Source organism: Knufia obscura (genome assembly GCF_036327395.1).
Source record: "Knufia obscura strain CCFEE 5817 isolate CBS 148926 chromosome Unknown scaffold_2, whole genome shotgun sequence".
NCBI lineage: Eukaryota > Fungi > Ascomycota > Eurotiomycetes > Chaetothyriales > Trichomeriaceae > Knufia > Knufia obscura.
In genome coordinates this window covers 211,846-237,715 of record NW_027042688.1, presented here as the reverse complement: position 1 = coordinate 237,715, position 25,870 = coordinate 211,846, and the positions used below count along the sequence as shown (strand labels likewise).

Here is a 25,870-nt window from a genome sequence, read left to right as displayed (position 1 = left end):
CAAGAGTAGCTCACTAGCTACTCATAGGCGAATCGTCCGCGGCTCGATACATGCTCGGAACCGTCAGCTCGACCATCAAAACTGGAACTAGCTGTCAACAGCTACGTCCTCGGTTGTCCCTCCCGCATACAAAACCATGTAGGACGATCCAGTGCTGATGGTAAGAACTCGCGTTCTTACCCGAATTCTGGATTGGCCAGTCGGGTGATAACGCTGTCTGGATCGTCGGCAGCTCGGATTCCCTCGAATCTAGCCTCGGAAAATTCGCACCTGACTCTGGCTTCAGTCGCAGTAGGCCCAGCCTTCAAAGCCTCCCCACGACACCATGCGCCACGAGCTCCCACTCCGTAGCCTCTCCCTCGACAACCTCTGACCCTGCAACCTCCGACCCTATGACCTCGGGCTCCACAACCCCGGACTCCACAACCTCCCCCTCCACAACCTTCTTTCTCATAACCTTCCCATCCATAACCTTCCCATCCATAACCTTCCCATCCATAACCTGCCCACCATAACCAGTCGTAGGAGGCGTGCGAAGCTTGGACTGTAACAGTCTGCTCTCGGACGGCTGCACCGGCTGTACAGGTTGAGGTTGTGTCGTAGCTAGCTGAGACCGCATCGCTGCATTCTGTGCCATTATAACATTCCGAGGTCTTGATGTCAAGTTACGTAGGCCGTCAGGTGCATAGAACTTGTTCTGATAAGTCGCCTCGATACGAGCCGTATGCTCCTCATCAGTCTCGGGATGTTTGATCTTCGTGCCATATTTGAGGACTGCGTCGTACTCCAATCGTTCCACGTTGAAGGTCTTGTCCGGCAGCACCTGTTTGCTCTTACATCCACCCTGCAAGCCATGCTCATCGAGTCTGACGAGGTTTCTCAACGGGCGGCTCTCGCCGGACACGAGGTACACATCGATACCATGATATGGGTGATTGGCATCCGCTCGCTTCAGTAGGTCCCATCTCACTATGCATTCGTACACCATCTTCTGGTAGTGGTTGACATCGACTCGGCCGAAGCAATTGGGACCCGGCATGCAATAAACCAGGACTTCTGTGCATCCATCACCAGATACCTGGTGTTCTCTGACCACTTCCAGGCTCCTCGTAACAGCTTCGGGATGTCGTCGTACGATAGCCTCCACAATGCTGAAGTCGTAGTAACGTTTGGTCATGAGGGATAGGATCCAGATGAAGAGCACATGTCGACAAGCTCTTTCACCGATCAAGTCCCATACATTCTCGATGGTTTGGTCGTCAATCTGGTTTCGTTTGTCCTCCTGCACAGATTTGGGTGCTTTTGGCAACTTTTTGCTCATACGACCAACGAAGACCTTCTCGTCAAAATCCTCAATCTCTTTCTTCTCCTGGCTTGTGTGATACATCGTTGCATGAAGGACGGTCCGCGGTACCCCAGCTTTTGTACCTTCAACATGTTTTGCTGCATGCATAACATGTGGCACGAGGTCTGGCAGCTGGTGACACCAGCCACGGGGCGCTTCGAGGCCTCGTGCCGGTCTGGCGAATGACGCGTAGAGAATCTTGTCGACATCTCTCGCCACTATCTTGTCCCAGAAGATCCATTTTGTCAAAGATCCGTACCGGAACATATCGGATTTCCAGGTTGCAATGTCGGAGACATTCCATGCCTTGAGAGCCAGATACATCAATTGCACATTGGCAGGTTCTTGTAGAGTATTAGTGTCGATCACGTAAATCGTGATATCTTTGTCGCCCTTGCAGAGATGTCGTTCCGCACGATTGAGCGCAGCTTCCCAGCTATCTGTTGTCGATATGTAATGGCTGGCGAAAGGTATGCGCTTCGACCCAGAAGCTCGCCAACCGCTAATGTGGCACTTCAATTGATGTGCAATATCCTTCATCGGGAACAGATCAATCTTGGACGTGGTCGGCTCCTCGGTCGTGGCAAGAGCTTGTGAGAGAAACGTTGTGATGCCGTTCTCTTCAACCACCCTCCCAGCAGATCCAGCTTGTACAACTCGGAACAGGTGTTGTGGCAAGAGCGAAAGGGTCTTCTTCCATAGCCTGCCGAAATGTGGTATTGCTCGCAGATATGTGAGTCGTTCATTGCTTTCGGAGTCGATCAACTAAATCAACTTCGTATAGGGAGAAAGACGACCATCGTAAGCGCGACTCTCGTAAAGAACATCAATGTCCTCTGGATCTTTGTCAGCCTCCACGATCTCGAGATCTTCTGTAGTGGTGACCCGCTCTTTTTCCAGTATGGGCTTGATGATGGCATCGCTATACGTGCTCTGATTTCGTGCGATTTCGATCTTTCTTCTGCAGTCTAGTTTATCCTGCTTCCGTCGCTTGACGATGGCACTCTGTGCCTCGATCTCATCCGCGCTCCTCTTCTGGCCGATGGTGCTGAGGAGCTGTGAGAGGCGCGATTCTCCTGCAAATGATGAAGGCATGACCAGAGATGGATGTGAAGATGTGAACGAGACGCCGATCGACACCGGACGATGAAATTCGTGTGCCAATGTCAAACTCAGTTAACCTTGATCGCACTCAAGCACGAGTGTACCTGCTGGATGATGATCGTCGACGTAATCTCGAGTGAAGGTCTTCCTTGGTGATTAGATTCTCACGAGGGCGCAGGAGGCGTAGAATACATAGCCAGGAGAGACAGCTGCAGAACGTGCTTTGGTGCAGCAATATATAGTCTTCACAGCCCGAAAGAGACACATATCGGGCCTCAGGACCAGGAGGTTGCTGTTGTGATGTGGTTGTTGTTGTTGCTGTTGCCAAGGTAGTAAGTGGATCATGGTTGAAACTCTAACAGCGTGAGTGAAGGTTGCAAAAACAAGCCAACATGCAACAGATTCATCTTTTCTTGCTCAAAGGTAGCGAGGGTGGAGGCTTGGGAAGCTGGAAAATATTGACGAGCAATTTCCTGCACCATGTAAGCATGATGTTTAACCCTGAACCGATAAGTACATCATCATATGTATGTAGGGGTACTCACCTCGAAAATGTTATGCTTGCTGCCGTCGAGGTTGTAGTATGAAGGGTCCATAGTCTGGCGGTCGTCATGAGGAGGAGCCTTGCTGTTGTTTTCGATAATAGGCGCAGCTTCCGAAAGCACAGTCGAGTCAACACAGGTTAAGGTACGAGAACGAAACGACGATGAAGAGGATGCAGCATTGGACATTATGATTTCACGTCCATTCTCAGCTGTTGAAGAACCTTTATCACGACTTCTTGCCAGACTTCGGAGGCTTTTTCCTAGCAACGCCCGAAGTTGTTAACTTGAGCTTGCCCACGACCTCTCCATCAGGATTCGATCTCGGCATAACCTGTATTGTATCTGGATCTCCCTTTACTGAGCTGTCGTCTCCGTCGTCACCTGCAGTAGACTGCTCTCTGAGCTTACTGGGTTGTGGAGCTGTCTTCTTATCAAGTTTCTTGGTCTCACTCATCTTCTGCTTCTTTTTAGGGGCAGGTTCCGAGTCCTTCTCATCAGCCTTCCTCTTCGTACCGTTGGTAGCTGTAGGCTTCGGCGAGTTGGCTCGGCTGTCCTTGGGAGTGCCAGACAATTTCGCGTTGGCCTCCCTCAGAGCTGCTCTATCTCTCTTCAGCCAACAGCTGCCATTGAGATGTGTTGCGAAGAGGTTGACAGCCTTCCAGTGATCGCCCAAGTGTGAGTTCCTGTTTGGACATTTCGCAGCAGGATAATCGATCTCTTTGAACTCGAACGAGTCTGGTATCGCTGACTGGGGAGTCGAGGGGTCGCCTATACTCGAGGCAGGAGATGACTCGCGAAGCTTATTGCCTTTTCCTTTGCCTTTGGGTTGGCCCTTAACCTTGACACCCTTCTTCCGCTGACCATGCACATCGTGTTTGTCAATGATAATCATAGGCTCGGTCTTGCAATATTGTGCTGTCGGGTCTGGCGGAGGTCGAGAGTTGAAGCCAACTCGAGGATACCATAGTCGCGGTAACCTGCAGTTGGGACATCTTGTGTGTTTCACTTGCTTGAGAGGGTTGCCTCGTAATTGTACGGCGCCTGCTTGGGCTACAGCTGCCTTTGTCTCGACTGCTTCGCTCTCTGGGCCATCGTCTGCGCCTGCGTTGACATTCTTTCCAAGCTTCTCGGCTCTAATGTTAAGGTCGAGGACGGCGGTTTGCATCCGAGCAATCTTCTCTTCTCTGTGTACTTCAAGAACCAAATCATGGACAATGCCTTCGATAACGCTCTCGAATATGTGCGCCATGGATGCTATATGACCCTCATATGTGAGAGACTCGTCCAAAGTGGTCGCCATGTTGGCAGTCCAAAGAAGGCTGCTCCTCTCACCCTTTCGTCAACCTTATTGTCGTCAAGCAACGTTCCAGAGTAGGCAGATGTCACTCGAAGCTACTGTCACCGAGTCCAACGGATTCGTCCGCAGCTGCTTGGTACTGGTAAAAGCCTGTGCATACGAGATCTGGTGCGTGTGACTGCGGCCAGAGGCTGGCGCGCCAAAAGTTCATTTGTGCTTAAGCGCGGCAGCTGCAGATCTCGGTGGACCTCGTCGTCGCCACGATCGGCATCCCGCATTTAGCGTTAACCTTAATTTACTGAAGTTTGTTTGCTCACGCGTCGCGTGCTGCACCTTCCTTACGTACGTTTGATCAGTCATGGGTAGCTCTTTCCTCCTCATGTAGTATCTCATCCAAGATGAGGCAAGGATCGATCTTGGCCTTCCTGCAACCTCCAGGGCCTACAATCAGTACGAAAGAAGTCACTACTACAATTAATGTAACAGCAACTGCTGCTTCTGACATTGAAACTCAAAAGAGTAGGCAGGAAACCACCACCATCAGCAAAGAGCCCGTCAACAATGAGAGTCAGATCCCCGGAGAATCGACCCCACCGCTCGGGCTAGGTCACAAATTGTGTGATCCTCGAGCTGCTATCGTGAAGATATCACCGCTTTATCTCGACCGCCTCAAGTCGATTACCGCTACTCTCCTGCCTGTCCGCTACTCTGACAAGTTCTTCACAGAGTGTCTGGAGCCTGAAAAGCACTCCGCGTTGTCTTTTGTGGCACTTTATGACTCGCAACCTGTTGGATGGATTCGTTGTCGGGTTGAACCTTTTCCAAACGCCGAAAATGAAGTCTATCAGCAGATCTACATCCAAGCTGTGGGGATTCTGGCACCTTTCCGAGGCCTCGGGCTTGCCGCAGGGCTACTTGAGGCGGTCAAAGCTAGTGTGCCATCAACACATCCAAAGGTCCGCAGCGTCTATGCTCATGTTTGGGAATCGAATGCGGATGCGTTGACGTGGTACGACAAACAAGGATTCAGAAGAATTATGGTGCAACAGCAGTACTACCGTCGTCTGAAGCCTTCGGGCGCATGGATAGTCCGGAAAGAGCTCGGCTGAAGTTCTGGCTTGCTTGTTGACGAACGTAACAACGACCGAGAACAAGGCACCGCCGGAGGCATTGTCGAGTGAAGGCACGTTGCTTTCACAAGGTGACAATGAGGCTTTGTGCCGCTTAGTATATATATGCATTGTTGCCGACAGTGAGTGCATGTGAACAGAGCATTTGAGGCTCGAGATCCAGCGCCGCATAGATGTCAAGTGGGACGAGCAGTTCCTAGTTTCTCTGGACACGCCCACACACATTTTACGCTTAGTACCAGCCACAACCATTAAAGCACGCCAGGCCAACAAACCTACAGACACTTGACTCTTTCCAGATTCGCAAGTCACCCCTCTAGAATGCCAGCCACGTCATCCTCAGAAGGGCGAAGGAATCCCTTGGATCCATTCACTGGGGAGAGGCCATTGAGACGGAGCACTCGCATCGTCGAACATTCGAACCGGCGACCTTCATATTGTGAACATTGCAGACTCAGAGTCTTCTTGTGGGCACCAACGGAGCATAGCAATGGGCATTGCCCTGAATGCAATCGTCTCAATGACGAGAGACTGAGAAATGCCATGGTATCCTACAACCGCCAGTTGACAGAGCTCAACTATGCGCGTCTCGGCGACATGCAGTGCACTTGCCCTTGTAAGTGCAGTGGCAACGAAAGCGACTCAGAGGATTCTGACTATGAATACAGCTCTGAGTCCGAAGATGAAATTGATAACCCGTTAACCGGCCGTGCTACCGAGGCTGAACAGACGATGGCGCGAAAGCATGGCTGGAAAACAAATGTCATCTCCAATGAAGGACAGGACCAGGAGAGAAGACTATTCTACGAAGCACCAGGGCATCACGCTGTTGGTCTCAAGCACGATCTCGGCATACCACAGGAGTCATCTCTTTCCAATTCCGAAAATACAGTGGGGACTATCGAAGCCAGCCGGCTTGATCAATGCCTTGAGCCGTGGGAGCTCGAAGCGGTCCATCATGCCACTGGTCGCCCGTATGCTGCTTTGGCCCGACCATTTCCTGAAGCCCGCTACATGCAGCTACCCACAAACTGGCATCCAGACCAGCATCAAGAGCCAACCCCGATGTGCTCGCACTGTGATAAGCCATACAGTGAAGAGTTTATGCGCTGGGTCCAGGAAGGCAATGCCCTCGTCTGCAGTACCTGCCGCATCGTCAAAACACCCCACAACCAAGCCGAGGATCCTGACTATCAAAACTTCCGAATTGACCATATCGAAGCAATGAGTATGTGTGCTTGCAGATGCACATGCCAGCAGGACGTCTACTCTCCTACTACAGATATCGATTCGGGATTCCGTGAAGCCTTGATCCAAACGGCGTCGGTCTCAGAGCGAGTCCCCTTCCACCCGCCTAGCTCACCAGCCGGGCGACTTCAGACTTGGGACGAAGACTCTCTTTCTGAACAGTCGAATGTTGACTCAGTGCTCGACACGACTATTCATCTCGCGTGGTCAGACTCCGGAAGTCTCCCTGACTTCGGTTCACTCCGTATGGGGAATGACATTGACCCAGGATTCGATCAGTGGAGCCAAGATTTCGGTTCGATAGCACAACATCAGATGTCTACAGCGTCGCCTGAGGTCGACGAAGACCGTCGCGAGACTCGTGAGCGTTACAATCTACCCAACCTCAGATTCAGCGACAATCCGGACCGCCGTGAGGCGAGTCTTGAGGAGACGCAAATGGCGCTTCAGGATGCCCAGACCGCCGAAGCCCGGGAAGATTGGGAAGAAGCTTTCAATTATCACCACGCAGCTCTCTTTTTGGGACGTGACTATTACGGTAACGACAGTCCAGCCCTTCGGTCGGTCCGGGACGAGATGAGGAGGTTGGCCGACTTATGGGAGCAACAAGAGGAAGCAGAGCTGGACGGAGGTATCTGAAGCAGGTATTGGGGCCAACGAGGCGATCCATGATATCATGCGCTCGTAAGAAATAAGGTACGATAAGCAAGTGTGTGTTACCACATACCAAGAAATATTCGGAACCTCAAGAGGAGGCTTCCTTGAGATGAAAGATGTCACGAAGGTACGAAGGAGAAGGAGTGCTCGATATGTTATGACATTCGACGACGGACATGACTGAGGACATGTCTACGATAGAAAGCAATCAGGATGAGAACAAGGCTGTCTTTCGAACATAAAAAGATAGGGCATGGACAACCAACCTTTTAAGTATTTGTACACCATCACGCGCTTAATCTTATCAATACTTGACTGTGTTTGTAGTAGCAATGGACCCTGAGAATTTATTGATGACCACGACCGCTGCGGCGTTCATTTGTGTGTATGCTCACACGATAACACTTTCTCTCTACAGGTCATCTTCTCGAACGCTCATGGGCCGTAAGCTCACTGGTGCTCAGTGTAGTTGCCACTCGTGCGGTCCCGCTCCGCGCCTGGAAGACCGTCCGTTCCACGAAAATAGATTGCTCGCCAAAGTGACCTATCTCGAACTTGCGGCTTATACTTGCCAACAAACACGAAACCTGCAGCGATCTCTTTTCTCTACTCCTACCATTCCCCAGGCGGAAAGCGAGAACGCTGGGCTCTAACTCACCCTCGGCCGAGCTCATGGCCACGTGAATGAGACTCGGACGAAAAACCATCCACAATGATCCACTTCAGGCTGCTGTCTTTCGCTTCGTTTCGAAAGAACAGTCCACAATGAGGAACAGCGCGTAAGTGCCTTCGGCTTTTTTATTGCACCACGTTTAGTACATGTTAGTATTACCCTGGACATCGACGTACTAGGATGCCGATCACACATGCTAGGTCTAGCACCTAGACACATCTCAGTAAGGTTTTAGTGAAGGCTACACAGTTTAGACCCTTCAGATTACGCCTTACGAACGAGGAAAGGAGCAGCTAAGGTGTGGTCATAAGATCATAGAACCTCAAGATTCCAAGACTTGTTTACAAACATCTTTTGACATCAAGTAGACATCGTTCACAATTCCCTATCAGCACTCTGAACGTATACCCCTAATTGAAGTACACATCCCTCTTATCGTTACACTCTTCATGTCTGGCAGTGACTCTCAAGCGTGCCCACAGTGGCTGACAACGATGCTGGAGGAGACGTTGGACAATAATCCCGCCTGGCCTGGCATACAATTAACATTGTCCTCTCCGCACTGCGGGCTCGACTGCACAACAAGCGTTCAGTCGAAAGCTGGCAGATTCGCCGATGAACCAGCTCTCTTCGAAGACACTCCATGGCGCCTTGCAAGTATCACGAAGACGTTCACAGCCGTAGCGATACTAAAGCTCGTGGAGCGAGGGCAGCTCGACCTGTACGCTCCTGCTGTGCAATATCTTCCCAGCTGGGCCATCGATCTGCTCGAGCAATCACAAGGAGTTTTCAACGCTGGTCAAATCACAATATGGCAGCTCTTGCATCATACAAGTGGACTGGGTGATTTCGCGACTGATTTGCGATGGATGCAAGAGGTTTTCAATGAGCCACAACACCACTGGACTCAACGATCTGTAATGAAATGGTCTACGGTCAATTCGAAACCCGTTGGAGCCCCGGGTGAAGTCTTCCATTACACGGATACCGGTTACACGCTCCTTGGCCTGATATTGGAGAAAGTAACAGGGACTGGTCTCGCAGCCGCTGTGCGTGACTTGGCTGGCCTCGACGAGCTCGATATGCCATATACGTGGTGGGAAATCCTAGAGCCAGAGCCTAAAGGTTCCACGCAACGAGCAGGACAGTATCAGGACACCATTGATGTGACGCATTTCCATGCGAGCTTCGATTTGTACGGAGCCGGTGGTCTGGTGGGTAACTCTAAGGACTTGAACCATTGGGGACGAGCACTATATGAAGGTCGGTTGCTCGATGAGGCAACCATGCAGCTGTTGTACGACTTGGAGTCGTCAGGGACTTACGGATGTGGGGTTGTCAAGTACACTTATGCTGGTCAAGACGCTTGGGGCCATACTGGCCATTGGGGTAGTTGGTTGTATTGGGTACCTTCTCTCGATCTGGTAATCACTGGCACCACCAATCAAGCTGCTGGTGGTCATTTCGACGCCGATAAAGTGGTTCGAAGCATCATCGATCATGGCTGTACTCCAAAGGACGCTTCAAGTCCAGGTTTGAACTCGAACGAACAGGGACGGAATAGTGTGTTGTGAAGAGATTTGTGTAGCGGATGAATAGATAAACAGTATACCGATGGTCGGAAGATCAAAGTCGCGGTCAATCGAGACAATTGCTTTCGGAATTCTCGAGCTGATTCCAATTATTCCGTACAATCAATCCTTTCTCAACCTGGAATACCGTATTGACCGGGACTTCGTCTCCGCTCCGCCCCTGGAAGACAACTGCAATGCTTGGCATGAAATTGCTCGCCAAACCTGCCTGTGTAGAGCTTGCGGCTCGTACCTGCCAAGTTATTGGAGCTCATGGCTGTTGCTTCCGAGTCCGCAAGAAAGTTCGCGGTTGCCAGCTCCGACTCGTGAAAGGACAACTCACAGCAGCACAACAAAGTCTCCTATACAAGATTATTCTCCCACGCTACAGCCCACCTACGACCACGAAGCATCCTTTAGCAAATCCCTCATCGAAATGGGCGCAGGCGCGTCCAAACCTGGCGATGCTTCCAAACAAGTCTTCATGAGGTACAGACCAGTCGGGTCTTGCTTGCGAGCTGCTCAACGTTTGGGTTGGGGAGCATGGCGGCGCAAGAGATTCAGTCAGCAGCACAGCTAACGTTAGCTCAGTGAAAACCCTATACAGTTCTCACAAGAAGTAATCGACTCGTTACAAGCGTCCTCAGAAGTACGGCTCTCCTTGCGCACACTCACTGCCTGACTAACGCCTGAAAGACCAATTCAACAAGAGCGAAGTCCCTAGAACTTCACATTCAACAAAGAGTAGCCGCCGAGCTCGAACGCTTAACGAAAGAGAACTCTTCCCTACTAGAACAAGCACGGCAGAAAGCCACGTCTTCAGACGAGAAAGAAACATCCCAGAAGTCAGAACGACAGTCGGGGCTTCTGGAACTCCCCTCGATAAAGCCACAAGATCTACTCAAGCGAGAGTCAGAGGAGGAGAAAGCGAAGAAGAACGCGAGCAGTAAAAAGGTGCAGGAAGAGATTGAGAAGCTGCAGAAGGCGCTGGGCGAGAGAAAGGTGCTGAAGGACTTACCGAAGGAGGTCTCGAATGCGAGGGATGAGGTTGTATCGTGTTTGCGGCTGAATGATAGGCAGGCGCTAAATTGCTGGAAAGAGGTGGAGGTGTTTAAGAGGGAGGTGAGGAAGATGGAGGAGCAGTTTGTTGGGAAGGTATTGTGATCGTTTCGCCCGCTTGAAGGTCACCCCGTGCGTTTTCGACGGTAGGACGCACATAGACTATTCTAGCTGCTGTCTTGTCACGGCGGGCCGGCTGTATAACACGTTCAGGTCCTTTTCTCTATCCGATGTGCGGCGTCAACACCGTTCATACCGATTAGCAGTGTTTTGGTGCTTGACCTCAGTACGTACTGACACTAGGTAAGTTCCTGGCACTAGTACGATATGTCACTGACTACTCCAACGCTTGCCTCGTTACCTAGTGTCACTTGAACGTTGAACGCGGCTGCCATATCCAATGCACTAGCGCCTGCACTTCCAGGTATGGACATTATAAGCTTCCACGTCGCTCCCTCTCATACATTGATGTTCGTTGTCCCAAGAACTCTCTCGATCATTACAACCATCCGTCATGGCTAACCAGACACAACCTACTATGGCTCGTGATATCAATCCCCAACCCTTTCGTTTCCTCAATCTACCTCTCGAGATCCAGATCAAGATATTCGAACTCATGGTACAACCTTGGAGCATCACAGCAAGTCTCGCAGGGCATCCACCTCAGATACCGCAGCCAAGATTGGCAGGACCCACGAACCACAAACTCCTGCTTGTCTCTCGTCACTTCTATCTTCAATACAGGACCCTTCTCCAGAAGACCTTCACTGGCGAGCTCAATCTACCACAGGCACGGTACTGCGATCTTTCGGGATACACGTTCGACCAGACGTTTTTGCGATGGAGCGAAGGTATCAAGACGATCAACAGCACGATGGACTTCGATAGCATTAACCGCTGGGAGTACCTGCCTCTGCTGCAAAAGAACATGCTGCCCTGGGCCTGCTTAAAAGAGGTGAAGAAAATAAATTTCACAGCTGTCATAATTCATGACCACATGCTGCTCGGTACCGACCTCGGACAAGCGATGTTGTTCGAAGTTGACCTCTTCGACCTCCTTCGCGGCAACCGTCACGCCCTATTACGGGACGCTTTCGAACACAGTCCTCTAGTCGAGGAAGTGCGTCGTTCGTACGATCTGCCACCTTCTACCACCTTGGCATTCAGCTTCTGGATTGACATGCGAGTCTGGTGGGGCAGTACATTCGTACACTATCAGTTCCCTGGAGACATTCTGGTGAGTTCGGGGCGCAATCTATGCCACGTTGAACCATATTAGAGACTGACCTGTAACAGCGCGTCACGTTCGAAGTGCCTTGGTCCTTCTTCACAGTTGAGCGGGATGACCTCCGTGAGCCCATCAACATTCAAATGTCATTCGCTTATTCACAATGGTTTGTCGATGCTGTGCTGGAGGCTACGTCCATGTACTGGTTTGTTCAGACTGCGGATCGGGACGATGTCCCAGCTGAAGCAGAAGCGAGGAGCCTGTCGGTACCGGAGATTGCGGGTGTTAACGCTGATCTGGCTGATGCTGCATTGTGGTGGCCTGAGATGGTGTGGATGGAGGAAGTTCGACAATGGATTGCCGAAGAAGCAGCAAACTGGACGTAGGCAGCGAGAAGATGGAAGTGAACACGGACGATCGTGGCTACGTCGTGAATACCACCGAAGAACTTGACGAAGGAGGTAGTGGTGGTAACAAAAGCGGTTGACCAAGCCTGCGGTCGAGAAACTGACAGACTTCAGCAACATTAACCAAAGAAGCCTCCGCGCTAGCATAAATCGTACGCCTCTCGCAAACTTGAATTTCATGATCGTTGCTTCTTTCTTGGAGGATCAAATACATCATCCGCCACCCTTTTCAGCTCCATGTACGCAGATTTCATCGACCGCATACCCTGGTCAAACTCTTCTATCTTTCTTTTCTGGTCTTCAATCTTCAGCTCAAACTTATCTTTCTCTTCCTCGAAAGCCTTGTGGATTTCTGCTCGTTCTTCAACCAGTCGGCTGTTTTCTGTCCTCAAGCGCTCAATCTCCAGCTCATACCACGGACGCCGCGATGGAGGCTGGGACGGCGCTTGGTTGGTCTGCTCGGTTTGACCACTGGCGATATCTGCTTCGAGGTCTTGCTGACCATCTCCTGGTGCCAGACTTGCTTGCTTTGGCTCGTCGCTTTGTTCGTCTTCAGCGCCCGTTGTGTCTTTCGAGGCGGACCTCGATCGATCGTGTGGCGTAGAGCCTGCAATGCTGGCAGCAGTCGCGCGACGCCGCTGTCGTGAAGCTTTGGACACAGCCTGACGTGGTCTGGATCCTCTTCTCGCATCATCTCTGTGGTTATTCCTTCCAGGCGGACGCGCTTCAGAGGTATCATCTGATTCATCCACTGCTCGTGACACAGAATCATCGGCCGCACCTGTCGGTTCAATCTCTGTAGCATCGGCCTCAGCATCATCTGGTGACGCAGTCGCTACAGCTGTAGACGATTCCGACCTAATTCCCGAGCGAGCAACCGCCTAGACCATGTTAGCGGAACAAGGTCTCCCAACGGCGGAGCAGCGGTCTCACCTGCTGACTCTCATGATAATGCTGCAGACACTGCATGATACAGCTTTGCAACTCCGTCAGCTGGGCATACTTGTCAACGTCCGTGCCACGCCACAAAGCTAGAACTTCGCTTCTGGCTGCACCTCTATGCTCGATGGGCACGTCGCGCCACGGCAGGTCAGCATGTGCGTCGGATGCTATATGGCTTTGGTATGCCTCTCCAATCTGGTCCTGGCACAAAGTCAGAGGCGTCAATAATGCTGATCAGGGTCATACCTTGAATTTTGACCACTTGCGACCAAAGCCGAGCCTGATGTTCCATTCTTCTGGGTCGGTGGTTTCTATTGAGGCTGAAGGGTTCTTTGCTTTGGCGGCTCTGGTGCCCATATCTGACATCTGTCACTTAGTAGTTGGCTAGAAAAACGTGATTCGTCAACGCCGACACAACTTGGACCTCTTGGTAAAGGAAGAAATTGTTCCAACGTATAATATTCTAGGGAGCGCCTCAACGACTTCTCATTAGATCAAGCGGCTTGCTGTGATATGTGCCGGCGGCTGCCTGCATACAAAGGGCACAGGGGAAACGACATTGCATTAGGTTTCCTCTCTTTGACTGCTCGGCTATAGGACAGCCACGTAGCTCGTCGAAGCATCACGAATGATGAAACAAAGGGAGAGGTCTTTGCCATGAAGCAACGATATCTGTTTGACCTGCCAGTCTAAATCAGAATGCAATGAGATACCTGCCCAGCATGCAACGAGACGTGCTAATCGTCATTCGACCCGCGACCTCTTCTTAGACCGCTCCTCTACCTCATTTGTAAGTCTCCGCCAACAATCAGCCAGATCCTTCTTCATCGACATTGCTTCTTTGAGACCCTTGGCTTATTTGGCCATGAGTGTAGATCATGGTATCTCGAATGGCGTATCGAAGGTCGTCCTTGTTGTTGGACTTCGCGAGCTTGTCATCTTTTACAGTCATGAGATTGACACAGCGATCCAAGTATGTCTCCCAGTGCTGGTACGTCCTGTTCAGCAGCAGGGCGAACTCAAGTGAGCTGGTTCCTCGCATCGAGGAGCCTGGCAGATTGCACATCTCTTCATAAGTGGTGCGGATCCGTGTCTAAAGGTGTGTTAGTCTACCTTTTCATTCAAAGCCTCGGATTTAATTGCCATGAACAGTTCCTAGGTGTTCTTGCGCCCCATGTTGAGTTTATATTTGTGATACTCTGGATCGCGGACAGGTTCTGTGCTAGTCATTCTGCTGGCTGGAACCTAGATGGTATTGGGAAAGAAGGCAGGATGAAATTAGCGACCTGGTTCGTGCCGTCTCTTGAGACTGTCGAAGCAACACGCGCTCAACCTCGCCGGATTGGCTGATGACAGAGTTATATGAAGTTGAGGAGCAAGCAAAAAATGGTCGAGTCGGCAGGATAGGCATAGGAGACGTGTGAATCATAGGGATTTCTCCATGTTTGCCGCTGGAGTATAGATGCAGTCACGTTGGCAATTGACCTACATGCACTTCCGTTCGGAGACGGTAACAGACCCGTCTAGTATGATGCAAGAAGCTGAGAAGCCTCTCGTGTCAACACTTCTCATATCTTCGAGCGGCGTGGTGTAGAAAGAGTCTGGAAGGCTGCTCGTATCGCAAACAAGCATAGCTTCAGCATGTTGTGCTACCAGAAGTACTAGGATGTAACTATCCATCTGCGACATCCAGGACTAGCTCCACAGACCAACATCTGACATCTGATATGGGATGAGCCACGTACCCGGAAGGCGTAGAGCAGCAAACAACTGTCAGTCCGTGGTAGTGACGAGTAGCTGCTATCAAGGGGAAGGAGTGTGACCAGTCATCAATCACACCAACTTGAACGCAGGACACCAGAACAGTCGTCTCCGACCCTGCATTGTCGCCAAGCCTACCCTGCGGGAAGCCAGACGAGCCAGTGCCAAAAAAAGCACGGACCGCAAAATTCTAGGGTGAATCATTGCCCCAGAAGTGACGCCTAACATGAAAAGAGTGCCCCTAGCAATAGGGTCCACTAGCCTAATTTGAGCCCCAGCTTTATTTTTCCATTGATCTTGCGGTCCGCGCTTTTTTTGGCACTGGCTTGCCAGAGCAGACCTGCGCTAATGCCCGCCTAACCTGCCGTAACCTTCAAACTAGCAACACCCGTGACTGTAAGTGAGCCGAGCCTTGCCACTGGCATATCCAGTAGAGTACAGTAGATGCATTCGACCATTGCTCTACCTACATACTGGAGGTCATGACCAGGATTGGGGCTCCATGAAAGTGTCTACGCTTTAAGTGTCACCATGCCTTCCTCCTGCAGAGAGCTGCGTAAGTTTCCCCAAACCACAATTATCAATGCCATCTCATCCACCGATACATCTCCTCCTCCACTACGACTCTCTACTAACCACCCCCCAGGCGCAGCCCTAGCCGCCTGCCTCCAAAACTCCGACTGCATCATGATCCAACGGCACACCCCCCTCGAATGCCTCTCCCCACCCCTCAAAGACGAACTCCCCATCCAATGCCAACAACTCCAGCGCGGCTTCCGCGACTGCAAGCGCGGCATGGTCGACATGCGCAAACGGTTTAGAGGGAACCAGCCTGTCGGCGCATCACTTGAGCTTGAGGCGGGGACAGATGGAAATGTGCTTGCGCCGGGACAGAAGATCGAGGGGATTGGACAGGGACAGAAGCCGCCGCAATTGTATGCTGGGAAGCCGGCGTTTGAGCCTGTGAAGGGACGGAGTGGTGATGAGGTTAAGGTTGATTTGAGTGAGTCGAGGGGGTTGTAGGGATGTTGTGTGGGATTTGAACATTGAGAAGAAGACCAGAGATTATGCGATCAACACGCGGAGTGCATGGCGCTGCAGAACATATGGGGTGGTCGGCGCATCGAAGACTTGAACTGCGGCGGCGAAAGAGCAAGATCAGGCTTTGTTCAAGTATGAAGGCAGCACCCCACAGAAAGATGGTAGCGACGTTGAGCGCATGTATCGCCCGGGCTCGCGGTCTGTGGTCGCATGTACAACTGCTACGGACCGAGCTATTGATCCCGCGCGCCGGGTCATGGACTTCTTGGAGGATGCAAAGCCTTCTGGAACACCCCTGCACGAAGCATCAAACTTCGTGGCGTCGCTTCCGCAACACCACGCCCAGCGGCCTCGGTGCCGAAACAACACATCACAGGTGATGGAAAGTTAGACTAGACGACAGTCGAGACAGCAGATGTACGTGCTTCAGCGAGCGACCGAGAGTTCTCGATTGATGGGGAAGGCATAGCGTGCAAGAAAATACGCCTGAAGCAGCCTGACTGGGGACATATGTACAAAATGTAGAATATTCATCACTCAAGCATTCACTCACAAAGACAGCCACCTCCTCGAGTCATCGTGAAGGTACGGCCTGTCCTTTCACAGCAACCTCTACTGTCCTATCAGAATCGACGCTATGTACTGGCCATGTCAGCAGTTCACTACCTGATCAATTTCTAAAGTCAGATTGTTAGAGCCAAGAAGATGTTTCGAGCTAACCCAGTGGCGAAGAAGTATCAGCGACATGAGACCGCTGAAAATGCATATGAACCTTGACTATCAACATGCCCACACCGTGGGGCGTTGGGTAAACAGAAATCATACTGTTTTGGACATCTGTTAGCATTAGAGTCTCTTTCCGCCGTCCATGACATGTATACGCAAGAAAGCCCAACATTGGACAGGCCCACAGCCCGGTGGTAAATATCTGACAACTCATCGAGTCGCAACTCTCGAGCCAGAAATACGGTGCTCCCTTTTTAGGGACGCTCCCTACGGAATCCAGTCATCATCTACTCACCCTAATAAAGCATTCACCCAGATCGATCGAGCACAGTAAAGTAATATATCCCTACAGATCATCTGAACCGATGCCCTCACAAAGCTATCAGCAAACACAGAGAGTATAGAATCGGAGTACGGTGTACCGAGTGTGACATCCATTAACAGCTCGCCCTCGTCTCATATTGCACAGTCGCGTCGACAGACCGATCTAACTATTTCTCAGGCTTTAGGAGGATCCTCGAATTGCGTGTATGATTTTGCAATTTGCAGATGTCTTCGATTTGGATCTACTCTCTCTCTCTCAAGTCTGGGATAGCAGCTTTTGGTATCGAGCGATGTAGAGGCGTTAGCGCAACAAACGATTCGACCACGAAACAAATCAGACCAAAAGGAACAGCGTACTTGCTGTGGTTCCGAATGTCAAATATCACATATTTTGTCTATCCATCCACACACACGTGGAAATAGTTAGTTACATTGTACATTACCGACAGCCTAAGCGGCCTTCAGCTGTGACACCCTCATCCAGCCTACTCCCCCTCCACTTTCACCCTCACCTTCTCCTTCTCCCCCTCCCGCGGCGGCTCACAATACAACCAAACCCCCACAAAACACACAAACCCCCCAATCACAGTCCACAGCCCCGCGATCCACGGCCACGCCGCAGAGATCGCATAACTCCTCGGCCACTCGTCGTGCGCAAAGTGTCGCACTGTAACCTGGCGGCGTTCGTCGACATATGTGAGGAAGGGACGCTTGTAGTTTACCCTGAAGGCGAAGATGCCGTGTTGGTCTGGGGTTTTGAATGTTGTGGTGAAGATTGTGGCGTTGGGGGTGTGGGAGGTTGGTTGGAGGGGGAGGCGGTGGAAGGGGGAGAGCATGGTGAATTCGAGCTGGAGGGAGTCTGAGGAGGGTGGACTATAGGGGGTGTAGTGGGTGCGGTCCCAGGTTGAGAGTTCGAGGGAGAAGGACTGGGGGTGTTAGCTGGGTTGTGCTTGTGGGGGAAAGGGACATACCACGTCGGTCTTGATCCTGTAGATTTCTGGATCTGCGAAGCCGATTTGTGTTGTGTTTGAGACGGGTTTGGCGGCATCTGTGACTTGGTGGTGCTCGACTCGACCGACCTTGAGGACACCGACTTCTTTGAATGTCCATTCTGTGAGTCGGCGGGCGAACTCCCTGTTTATTGTCTTGCTGGTCTTGCCGGAGAGTGTCTGGACGCTGGCGTCGAACCATTTATCTTGTAGCATCTCAAGCGAGCCCAGCACGGTGAACCTTGCTGAGTTTCTGGCTTGCATAGCTGAGATGAGAGCAATCTGGCTGCCAGTAGCAGAGATATCTTGCTCTTCACCGGCCTCCTCTTTCGGGTTGTAGATGTATGATGTCCCTGGTGCCTTGAGGATTGGGTTGATCAGCGGACTTGATGCGCCCAATGTCTGTCCTACTGCTTTCGGAACAGCGAGGAGTCCCTCTCCACCGAAGAAGTCAACGATATCTGGTCGAAGGGAACCTGGTCGAGGTAGTAGGAGGACATTGTGGTTATCTGCACTGGACTTTGTGTCATAGTTGAAGTGGTCGACTACCTGGGAGGTACGGTCGGACGGTAAGGATATGTCGAACTCGAGGAGAAGCGAGGAGATAGCGGATGGTGTTGCTGTTTCACTGGAGAGACCGAGCAGGACGTTTCCACCTGCATTAGCGAAGTCGAGGATGGCCTTGGGTGTCAGATTAGGTCCGTAGCCTGCCAGATACTGTCAGCGATTGCTCGTGTATAATCTTCGGTGTCTGACCTTTCGACTTGGGTGGTAGCAGCAGCACATGGTCGTAAGCAGGTGCACCCAGCTTGAACAACGATAGCGACTCGGCTTTGGGTGATTCAAAGGATAACTTGAAGGATCTTGCTACGCCAATACATTAGTTCTGTCCTGCAGTCCCTTGAAATGCTATTCCGCTCACACTCAAGGTCCTTCCATAACTGGCTATACAATTCCTTTCCCGCTGTATCCTCAAGTACCACGAGCAGCCGATCACCAACTGCGCTTCTCGCAACCACAGATAGCGTGAAGGTCCATAACAGGACACATAACGAGCTGGACAGCCGCATTGTGTGTATGTGCAATGTGTAGGCTGTTACCAGCAGCGGTGTTAAACACTCGTCAACTGCGCTGGTCTGGTCTGGCTTTACTCCGGGAGACGTGGCTTCCTCCGAGAATCGATAAATCTCCGCCAAGACTAACCCGGCCGGCGGAGCGTCGATCCCTGCGGCGAGCAACTGCAGCTTAACTTGAGGTCAGAGCTCTAATTCCAGGCGCTACAGTCAACGACAATTGAGGTACAACACTTTGCGATTCGGGGGAAAGTAAAGGCTAGTCACCGCACCGATCGTGCCTGCCACGGAAGCTCGTAATTGTCACCACGCGCGACACCGCAACCAATTCTTGCATCGAGCACAACCTCCGACACCACAGCTGTCACACCACACCCATCACACACTCTCCCCAGAAACAAAACCTCCAACCCACCTCACCCTTCAAAGCCACAACCATGTCCACCGTTCCCAAAAACTTCATTTCCTCCCCCCTCCGCTACCTAAAATGGGCCTCCTACGAAAAACCCGCCATCTTCTACAGCGTCATCCTCGGCTGCATGGGACCCGTGTCGCTACTTACGGTGCCTACGATGAGACGGTGGGCGGGCGATGAGACGCCGAAGAGGATTCCGTTGACGTATCCTGGTGAGTGGATCATTTACTTGTCTTGTGGAGGATGAGAGGGGGTGGTGGAGGGGATGGAAGTGGAGGAGGAGAGGCGAACACAGGGGTTTGGTGTACATGAAGTAAACTGGAATGCAGAACGTAGCGGATAGAGGATGGGACATGCGAAGTGGCGATATGTGAAAATATACTAACGTGATGTCCTATCTAGTGCCTGAAGGACCGAGACAGATACCGAGCGGCTACGATGACTGAGTTGCAAGGGTGCGAAAGAATGAAGAGACAATGGGAGTGAGAAGACCGGGGCAGAAAATGCAGCAGACTCGAAGGATTGAGCATGAATATTGAGCACTGTATATACAATCAAAGCAAAGGCTCACTTGTCACGAAATCATACCACGGTATTGTCAAGCACTTCTGCCAGCGTCACTAGCTCTAGGTGTCCTGGTGTTGTTTTGGTTGCTCCGGAGCACGCCATACTACAAACCTCATTCAGTATACGAGCTGCTTCTGCTCGCTAATTCTGCAGGTTCGTGTCAATTCGCAGTGCCTGGGGCGGACGCTGTTCATCACTCATCGTCCTCATCATCAGCCTCCATCCCCGTCTCCTCAACACGCATCGCCTCCTGAGCAAGCGCATTGAATCCGTTGCCTTGCTCCCCCTCCTCCATCACAACCCAAGGCAAATCCCCCTTCTCAACCACAGTACAAGTCAACCACGGCTTCCCCGCACCCTCCAAAGTCGCCGGATCAACATGCGTCCTCACCACCATCAAATCCTTCACAAAGTCCTTGATATCCTCCTTGAGCACATTCATATGCGCCTCCAACACAGAACAAGCCTTACTGCTCATGGGGAAGAACGTGTGAAACTCCCTCATGGCCTCATGATCGAGATATGCGTCTGCTCCTTTGGAGAACGCCTTGTACCATGCGTAACCCCCGTCTTCGGCTTGTCGGTTCGTTGAGTCGTTGCCACTTTGGGCAAGGTACTGTCTGAAATAGCTCAGTGCCGTCCAGCTGTAGATGTCGTTCGCATAGGCCGTTCGATGAGGTTTATCTGCGTGGTTTCGGCACAGGAAGGGTGGGTAGTGTCCCGCGATCCTGATCTCGATGGCTCGTTTCGCCAGTTCGAGTTCGTCCCATTTCTTCTTGCATAGCTTCTGGATGTCCTTTGGTAACTGGTCTTTGCTTTCATGGTCAAGCATCTTCCACTTCCCCACAATGTGAATTACTGCCTCCTTGAAGATAGCTGGACTGCGGACGCGTCTCCCGAGTTCGGCCCAGACGGTGGGAATGCCGGCGATACTCTTCCAGAGGACTTCATCCTGTCGCATGAGGGCTAGATCGACGACTTCTCGGACGTGGTCGACCGCGCTGATTGTGTCGGCACAGTCCATGAGGACGAAACAGTCGTTGACTGTGGCGCCGAAGGTGCTGCTGTCGAAATCGGGTGTGATGCCGTAGAAGCAGCCGAAGAGCCAGTCCCAGCATTTATCGTCGTCTTCGCCGCTCATTGTTGTGCTGGGACCGCGGGGTGGGATGTTGTTCTGGCCGTGGACTTTACCGGATTCACCGATGGGCTGATAGAGGTTAGGGATGGGGAGGCTAGGCGGAAAGAGGAGCACATACCATGGAGAAGAACTGGCCTCGATCATTGGGGTGGTTGTGGTCTTGGTAGAGCTGGAATCGCCATGGTGTGTAGCCTTCTCGTCGGGCTGCTGCGGTGAGTCGAGGTGGATCGGAGGTGTCGAAGATGTTTTTGAAGTATTTTGAGACTCGGCGGAGGACGTTAGAATGTAGGATGTAGATCCTGCTTGTTGAGACCACGATGCTGACGTCTCCGTCTTCGAACTTTGGGAAGTTAGTCGAGGTGCCATTGATTGCCATTTTTGCGAATTGGAGTGAAGTGTTGATAGGGAGGGAAGGGGAGGCTTGGGGAAAAGAGAAACTGCAACACTGTTTATAGGACAAGTAGATGAAGCGGCGTCGAAACAATTGTCAATCCACGGAAAGAGGTCACTGTCTGCTCACTTGTGCTCGACTTCGTCTTTGAAGATCGCAGCTACCTCGTGGCAGTAGAAGACTCTCGCGCTTGCGCTGGTACGTATGCTGGCTCCTGCATCTAAATCTGGATCTGGATGTAAGTTATGGGGAGGGTGCCCGGTGCTTAGTTCGACCGCAAATCGGACCGACAGGACGTGTCGAGTTGCCGGACAGCCCGAGCACGGTTCAATCGTTAGCTAAGAGGTGAAAGGCGCTTTGAACAATCGTCTGATCACCATCAGTCACAAGCTAAGCTAGCAAGCACTGACTCCATGGCAAAGAAGACGGGAACACTCCCCGTGTGCCACGTGGTAAGTACTGTGTGAACCGCATCTTCACCATATGATCGAGTGAGCTGCCAGTGGTAGCAAGGAAATCGGTTGAAGCAGCTGGGCAATGTCGATGCTTCGAGCATCGCTCGGCTAAGCCTAAGATGGTTCCTGTTGTCGTCTTCCAGTGTTGCAGAACACTGGCAGCGCTGCAAGCGCTGCAAGCGCATTCATGGTTCGTGCAAAGCTCACTGTGGTCCTCCGAAAGAGTAGGCATCGCCCACCAGGTCAGCGTTTTCCAGTAAGTGTTAGCCATCGTGTCGGAACCAGAATACCTGTAGAGTTGGTACCTGAGATGGTCGTTTCAAGCAAGGTTGTATTAGCATTCCGCCTCGATCGAGCCCCCAATACGATCGGAAGCGAAAGAACTTGGGTGCGCACAAACCTATCAGTAAACTTGCTGCGATCCATTTCCGCCATAATAACGATGTCATGACCCGGCCGAAGATACCATGTACAAGAATAGGCACGAAATTTTGCAAAAATACCTTACAGTTCTTGCGATAGCCTCGGAGTAGTCATCACCTTACTTCGCCCTTTCATCCTTGCCTCTCTTCCCATAACTCTCGGCCGCCTCAGCACTCATACCCTGACCCCATCCACCCTTGATGTCCTGCTTGCCCATCTGGCGATCCTCAATGCGCTTCAAGCTGTCTTCGATAAGTCCGATATGGCCACGGAGTGTGCCCTCGACCTCGTCCAAGCGTGCCTCCATTTCCTCGTAGGTGGACTTGTGTTTCGCTTGGTTGTCGGCGAAGAAGGCTCCTGTGATTTGTCAGTATAAACGAGTTGCAAGATAGTATGGTCACGATGAATGGCAAAGGGTTCATGAGCGCAGAAATAGATCTTTGAGGATGAGGCAGATGTCGAAGAGGGGACATGCGGTAGGTATGTACGAGAGCTCCGAGGCTATAGAGTAGAGGGCATTTTACCTGTAAGAGCCAAGTTTCCAGTGACAAGGGCCATGATGCCTCTTTGTCGAAGAAGTGACGGTCCTGCCATCTTTGATGAAAGTCGGAAGCTGTCCTTGTAAAGTGTTGAATGTAGACTGATGCGGAGCTGGCACTGTTGAAAAGGCTTCGGCTCGAGGTGTGTCTCTGAATCCAATACTTTCTGTGGGTTGAGCTCACGACAATGCTTTCAAGAACAAATATTCCGATGTCTTTGTGCACTGTATTGAGGAGATTGAGGTTCAAGGCATGATGCGGCTAGTGTGATATCATGACATAGATGATATAGAATCTGCGAATCGGGAACAGAGTTTGGCGTTCTTCGGCGGAGCGTCGTGATCCTCTGTACACATCTTTGGAGTCGCTGGAGGGTCAGCGTTATGTCTGTCGACGTGCTCAGAAGCTACTGCTGTGATATGAGAGTCACAATGTGCCATCGTGGTGCATGGAGTCCGTGTAGCATAGACAGCACGCAGCAATATCGACCGGTCAAAGCTTGTCTTAAAGCTGGAGAAGCGCGCCTTGGCGTTCACTGGTGATGCCTGAAGCACTCCAGCGTCCAGGGTCAGGATATTTTGCGATGATGGTTTGGCAGCCTACTTATTGCGCGTAGACGACGTTGCAGGCCAATCGCTGAGCGACAGCTTGTACGTATGAGCAAAACAGCGCCCTGAGGTTGCGATATTTGATGCTCAGGCATGATGCTCAAGAGTCGAATAAAAGATGCCGAGGTCTCGGCAGCAGATTTGCGGAGCCAGCGAGAAGACGTCTAGAGCTGTGCATGGGTCTCAGAACGACTGGCATGAGACTGCAACACCTTGAGCTCTTCGCTCTTCGTCTATATACTTAGGCGTGTCTCAAGCTGTGCTAGACGTCTTGTAACGACATCGGGAATAAAACAGACCTCGAAGCGCAACGTTGTCTGACAGCCTCCTAGCTAAGATGTCGGCCGACAGCGATCGCAGCATCAGGTACTATCACTACAACGCCTCGCCATATGCCCGAAAGATTGTGTGGTATCTGACTCTTCGGGGTCTGCCATGGGCAGAGATCAAGCAGCCGGTCATCATGCCTCGACCAGACCTTGAAGTTATTGGAGTGAATTACAGAAGGATACCCGTGATGGCAATCGGCAAGGACGTGTACTGCGACACTCGCATCATTCTTCGCAAGCTCGAGGAGCTCTTTCCTGATGGCAGGATCGGCGCAACAAGTCCGGACGGATGGGCAATTCAGAAGCTCCTTGAGGTCTGGCATGTGGAAGGTCCGCTCTTCTCAAGAGGAGCAGGGTCGATGCCGTTAGGTGTGTTCAGTGACCCGCAATTCTCGAAGGATAGAGAACAGATGACAGGACGGCCATGGAACGCAGAGGCGATGGAGAAGTTCAGACCAGAAGCTTTGACGTATGTGAGAAGTGCTTTCTCGTTTCTGGAGAAGTTGTTGGCAGATGGGAGGCAATGGATTATTAGCACGAGTCAACCGTCCTTGGCTGACATTGAAGGTAAGTAGAGAGAACGCACTTACCTACATTGATGCTGACTCGTTCCTAGCGATATTCGTTGTTCACTGGCTCAACGGTATGAAGGGAGCTCTGCCGCAGGATCTCGTGTCGCAGGCTAAATACCCAAAAGTGTTTGCGTGGATGAGCCGGTTTGATGATGCATTGCAGTCAGCACGAAACAAAGCACCAAAACCTACCAAGTTGGACGGTGCAACATCTGCGAATCAGATCTTCAAATCTGACTTTGCTGAAAAGGAAGGCACGATCGAGGCTGGGGAGCCTCAAAAGGCATTGCGGAAGAGCGACCAAGTTGAGCTCTTCCCCACCGACTCCGGCATGCACAACAAAGACCGCGGACGACTTCTGAGCTTGACGGAGGACGAAATTGTCATCGGCCTCGAGAATGGTCTGAGGTTACATACTCCGAGAGCTGGGTTCAGAGTCCGGCAGCTGGGCTCGAAGATATAGTTGTTGTGCTGGAGTATTTGTCGACGGGTAGTGTAGAGTGGCTCCTTCGACCTCTAAAAGGCAGTAGCCCAGTGGAAGCACGAATTCGATACACTGTGGGCTTCACGAGCACGCATGACATGCATTCTGTGTAACATTGGCTCGTTCCTGCCCAAGGCCGATGGGGTCAATGTGTTACTGTAGCTAAGCGTCCAGGACACCTTTTGCGGTTCTCCATATCTGAGCTCTTGTCAACCCGGGAGGCGTCCAGCCACCCAGTCATGCCTCAACGGATGGCAGGCCTCGTGGAGAAGACGGCTCTTCGTACGGCATGCGATACTTCTGAGAAAATCGAAGCATCTTTCACAGGACGCATCGTGGGTTCGGGGCACAACTCGCTTGCACGAAACGCGTCGGAAGCTGCAAGGTACCGGGTTGTGGTGGTCGGCCATAAAGTATGTCGATCAACTGTCCGGGGATCCCCTCAAGCAGCTATGTATTCGATGAATGATTGCATATTGCTTCGAAATGCTATACGATGTCAGTGCATCGTCGAAGAAGCTCACCGCTCGGCTAATCCTGACAGGCGCAGATTGAGTTCCATGCCTGAGCATTGCTGCCCAATACCGAGGACTAGCGTTGCCGTCGGCTCCTTCTCATTCGACAGCGCATAAAAGACCTGAGTTTCATTCGATGGTGTTCTCAGCTTTCGTGGCTCGTCTGACCTTGATATCAGAATTTGCTTAGCTTGACCTTGCCATCGAGACCAGCACAGTGATACTGTCGGTTAGAATACGCTGTGGAAATCTACTGATGCTCATCAGGTTGTCATCGTGGCATCTACCAATAGACTTTTGGTTAACGATAGCGA

The 25,870-nt window shown here is 51.6% G+C and overlaps 14 protein-coding genes across 14 annotated transcripts; 8 read left to right on the top strand and 6 right to left on the bottom strand.

Moving 5' to 3' along the window:
* Positions 1-304: 304 nt before the first annotated feature.
* On the bottom strand, positions 305-2,440 carry PMZ80_001944 (uncharacterized protein; the record flags this gene model as incomplete). Its single annotated transcript, XM_064870381.1, has 2 exons — positions 305-2,067; positions 2,143-2,440. 2 exons carry the CDS (start codon positions 2,438-2,440, stop codon positions 305-307), a joined length of 2,061 nt encoding a protein of 686 aa, XP_064732834.1.
* Positions 2,441-3,220: 780 nt separating this feature from the next.
* PMZ80_001943 (uncharacterized protein) lies at positions 3,221-4,294 on the bottom strand (the record flags this gene model as incomplete). Its single annotated transcript, XM_064870380.1, has 1 exon — positions 3,221-4,294. The coding sequence occupies one exon, from the start codon at positions 4,292-4,294 to the stop codon at positions 3,221-3,223; it is 1,074 nt and encodes a 357-aa protein (XP_064732833.1).
* Positions 4,295-4,689: 395 nt separating this feature from the next.
* On the top strand, positions 4,690-5,400 carry PMZ80_001942 (uncharacterized protein; the record flags this gene model as incomplete). The annotated part of the gene is made up of 1 exon (XM_064870379.1): positions 4,690-5,400. One exon carries the CDS (start codon positions 4,690-4,692, stop codon positions 5,398-5,400), a length of 711 nt encoding a protein of 236 aa, XP_064732832.1.
* A 564-nt stretch (positions 5,401-5,964) lies between these two features.
* PMZ80_001941 (uncharacterized protein) lies at positions 5,965-7,308 on the top strand (the record flags this gene model as incomplete). The annotated part of the gene is made up of 1 exon (XM_064870378.1): positions 5,965-7,308. One exon carries the CDS (start codon positions 5,965-5,967, stop codon positions 7,306-7,308), a length of 1,344 nt encoding a protein of 447 aa, XP_064732831.1.
* A 1,185-nt stretch (positions 7,309-8,493) lies between these two features.
* PMZ80_001940 (uncharacterized protein) lies at positions 8,494-9,573 on the top strand (the record flags this gene model as incomplete). The annotated part of the gene is made up of 1 exon (XM_064870377.1): positions 8,494-9,573. The coding sequence occupies one exon, from the start codon at positions 8,494-8,496 to the stop codon at positions 9,571-9,573; it is 1,080 nt and encodes a 359-aa protein (XP_064732830.1).
* Positions 9,574-10,006: 433 nt separating this feature from the next.
* On the top strand, positions 10,007-10,734 carry PMZ80_001939 (uncharacterized protein; the record flags this gene model as incomplete). The annotated part of the gene is made up of 3 exons (XM_064870376.1): positions 10,007-10,059; positions 10,162-10,219; positions 10,267-10,734. The coding sequence occupies 3 exons, from the start codon at positions 10,007-10,009 to the stop codon at positions 10,732-10,734; spliced, it is 579 nt and encodes a 192-aa protein (XP_064732829.1).
* A 409-nt stretch (positions 10,735-11,143) lies between these two features.
* On the top strand, positions 11,144-12,243 carry PMZ80_001938 (uncharacterized protein; the record flags this gene model as incomplete). The annotated part of the gene is made up of 2 exons (XM_064870375.1): positions 11,144-11,866; positions 11,926-12,243. 2 exons carry the CDS (start codon positions 11,144-11,146, stop codon positions 12,241-12,243), a joined length of 1,041 nt encoding a protein of 346 aa, XP_064732828.1.
* Positions 12,244-12,440: 197 nt separating this feature from the next.
* On the bottom strand, positions 12,441-13,563 carry PMZ80_001937 (uncharacterized protein; the record flags this gene model as incomplete). Its single annotated transcript, XM_064870374.1, has 3 exons — positions 12,441-13,145; positions 13,198-13,407; positions 13,453-13,563. 3 exons carry the CDS (start codon positions 13,561-13,563, stop codon positions 12,441-12,443), a joined length of 1,026 nt encoding a protein of 341 aa, XP_064732827.1.
* Positions 13,564-15,498: 1,935 nt separating this feature from the next.
* On the top strand, positions 15,499-15,990 carry PMZ80_001936 (uncharacterized protein; the record flags this gene model as incomplete). The annotated part of the gene is made up of 2 exons (XM_064870373.1): positions 15,499-15,523; positions 15,614-15,990. The coding sequence occupies 2 exons, from the start codon at positions 15,499-15,501 to the stop codon at positions 15,988-15,990; spliced, it is 402 nt and encodes a 133-aa protein (XP_064732826.1).
* Positions 15,991-17,543: 1,553 nt separating this feature from the next.
* WBP1 (oligosaccharyl transferase glycoprotein complex, beta subunit) lies at positions 17,544-19,117 on the bottom strand (the record flags this gene model as incomplete). The annotated part of the gene is made up of 4 exons (XM_064870372.1): positions 17,544-17,984; positions 18,030-18,754; positions 18,804-18,914; positions 18,970-19,117. 4 exons carry the CDS (start codon positions 19,115-19,117, stop codon positions 17,544-17,546), a joined length of 1,425 nt encoding a protein of 474 aa, XP_064732825.1.
* A 440-nt stretch (positions 19,118-19,557) lies between these two features.
* On the top strand, positions 19,558-19,981 carry N19M (n19m, NADH-ubiquinone oxidoreductase 9.5 kDa subunit; the record flags this gene model as incomplete). Its single annotated transcript, XM_064870371.1, has 2 exons — positions 19,558-19,747; positions 19,938-19,981. The coding sequence occupies 2 exons, from the start codon at positions 19,558-19,560 to the stop codon at positions 19,979-19,981; spliced, it is 234 nt and encodes a 77-aa protein (XP_064732824.1).
* A 314-nt stretch (positions 19,982-20,295) lies between these two features.
* On the bottom strand, positions 20,296-21,616 carry PMZ80_001933 (uncharacterized protein; the record flags this gene model as incomplete). Its single annotated transcript, XM_064870370.1, has 2 exons — positions 20,296-21,309; positions 21,359-21,616. The coding sequence occupies 2 exons, from the start codon at positions 21,614-21,616 to the stop codon at positions 20,296-20,298; spliced, it is 1,272 nt and encodes a 423-aa protein (XP_064732823.1).
* Positions 21,617-22,627: 1,011 nt separating this feature from the next.
* PMZ80_001932 (uncharacterized protein) lies at positions 22,628-23,103 on the bottom strand (the record flags this gene model as incomplete). Its single annotated transcript, XM_064870369.1, has 2 exons — positions 22,628-22,866; positions 23,034-23,103. The coding sequence occupies 2 exons, from the start codon at positions 23,101-23,103 to the stop codon at positions 22,628-22,630; spliced, it is 309 nt and encodes a 102-aa protein (XP_064732822.1).
* An 890-nt stretch (positions 23,104-23,993) lies between these two features.
* PMZ80_001931 (uncharacterized protein) lies at positions 23,994-25,020 on the top strand (the record flags this gene model as incomplete). The annotated part of the gene is made up of 2 exons (XM_064870368.1): positions 23,994-24,552; positions 24,602-25,020. 2 exons carry the CDS (start codon positions 23,994-23,996, stop codon positions 25,018-25,020), a joined length of 978 nt encoding a protein of 325 aa, XP_064732821.1.
* Between the last annotated feature and the right edge of the window lie 850 nt (positions 25,021-25,870).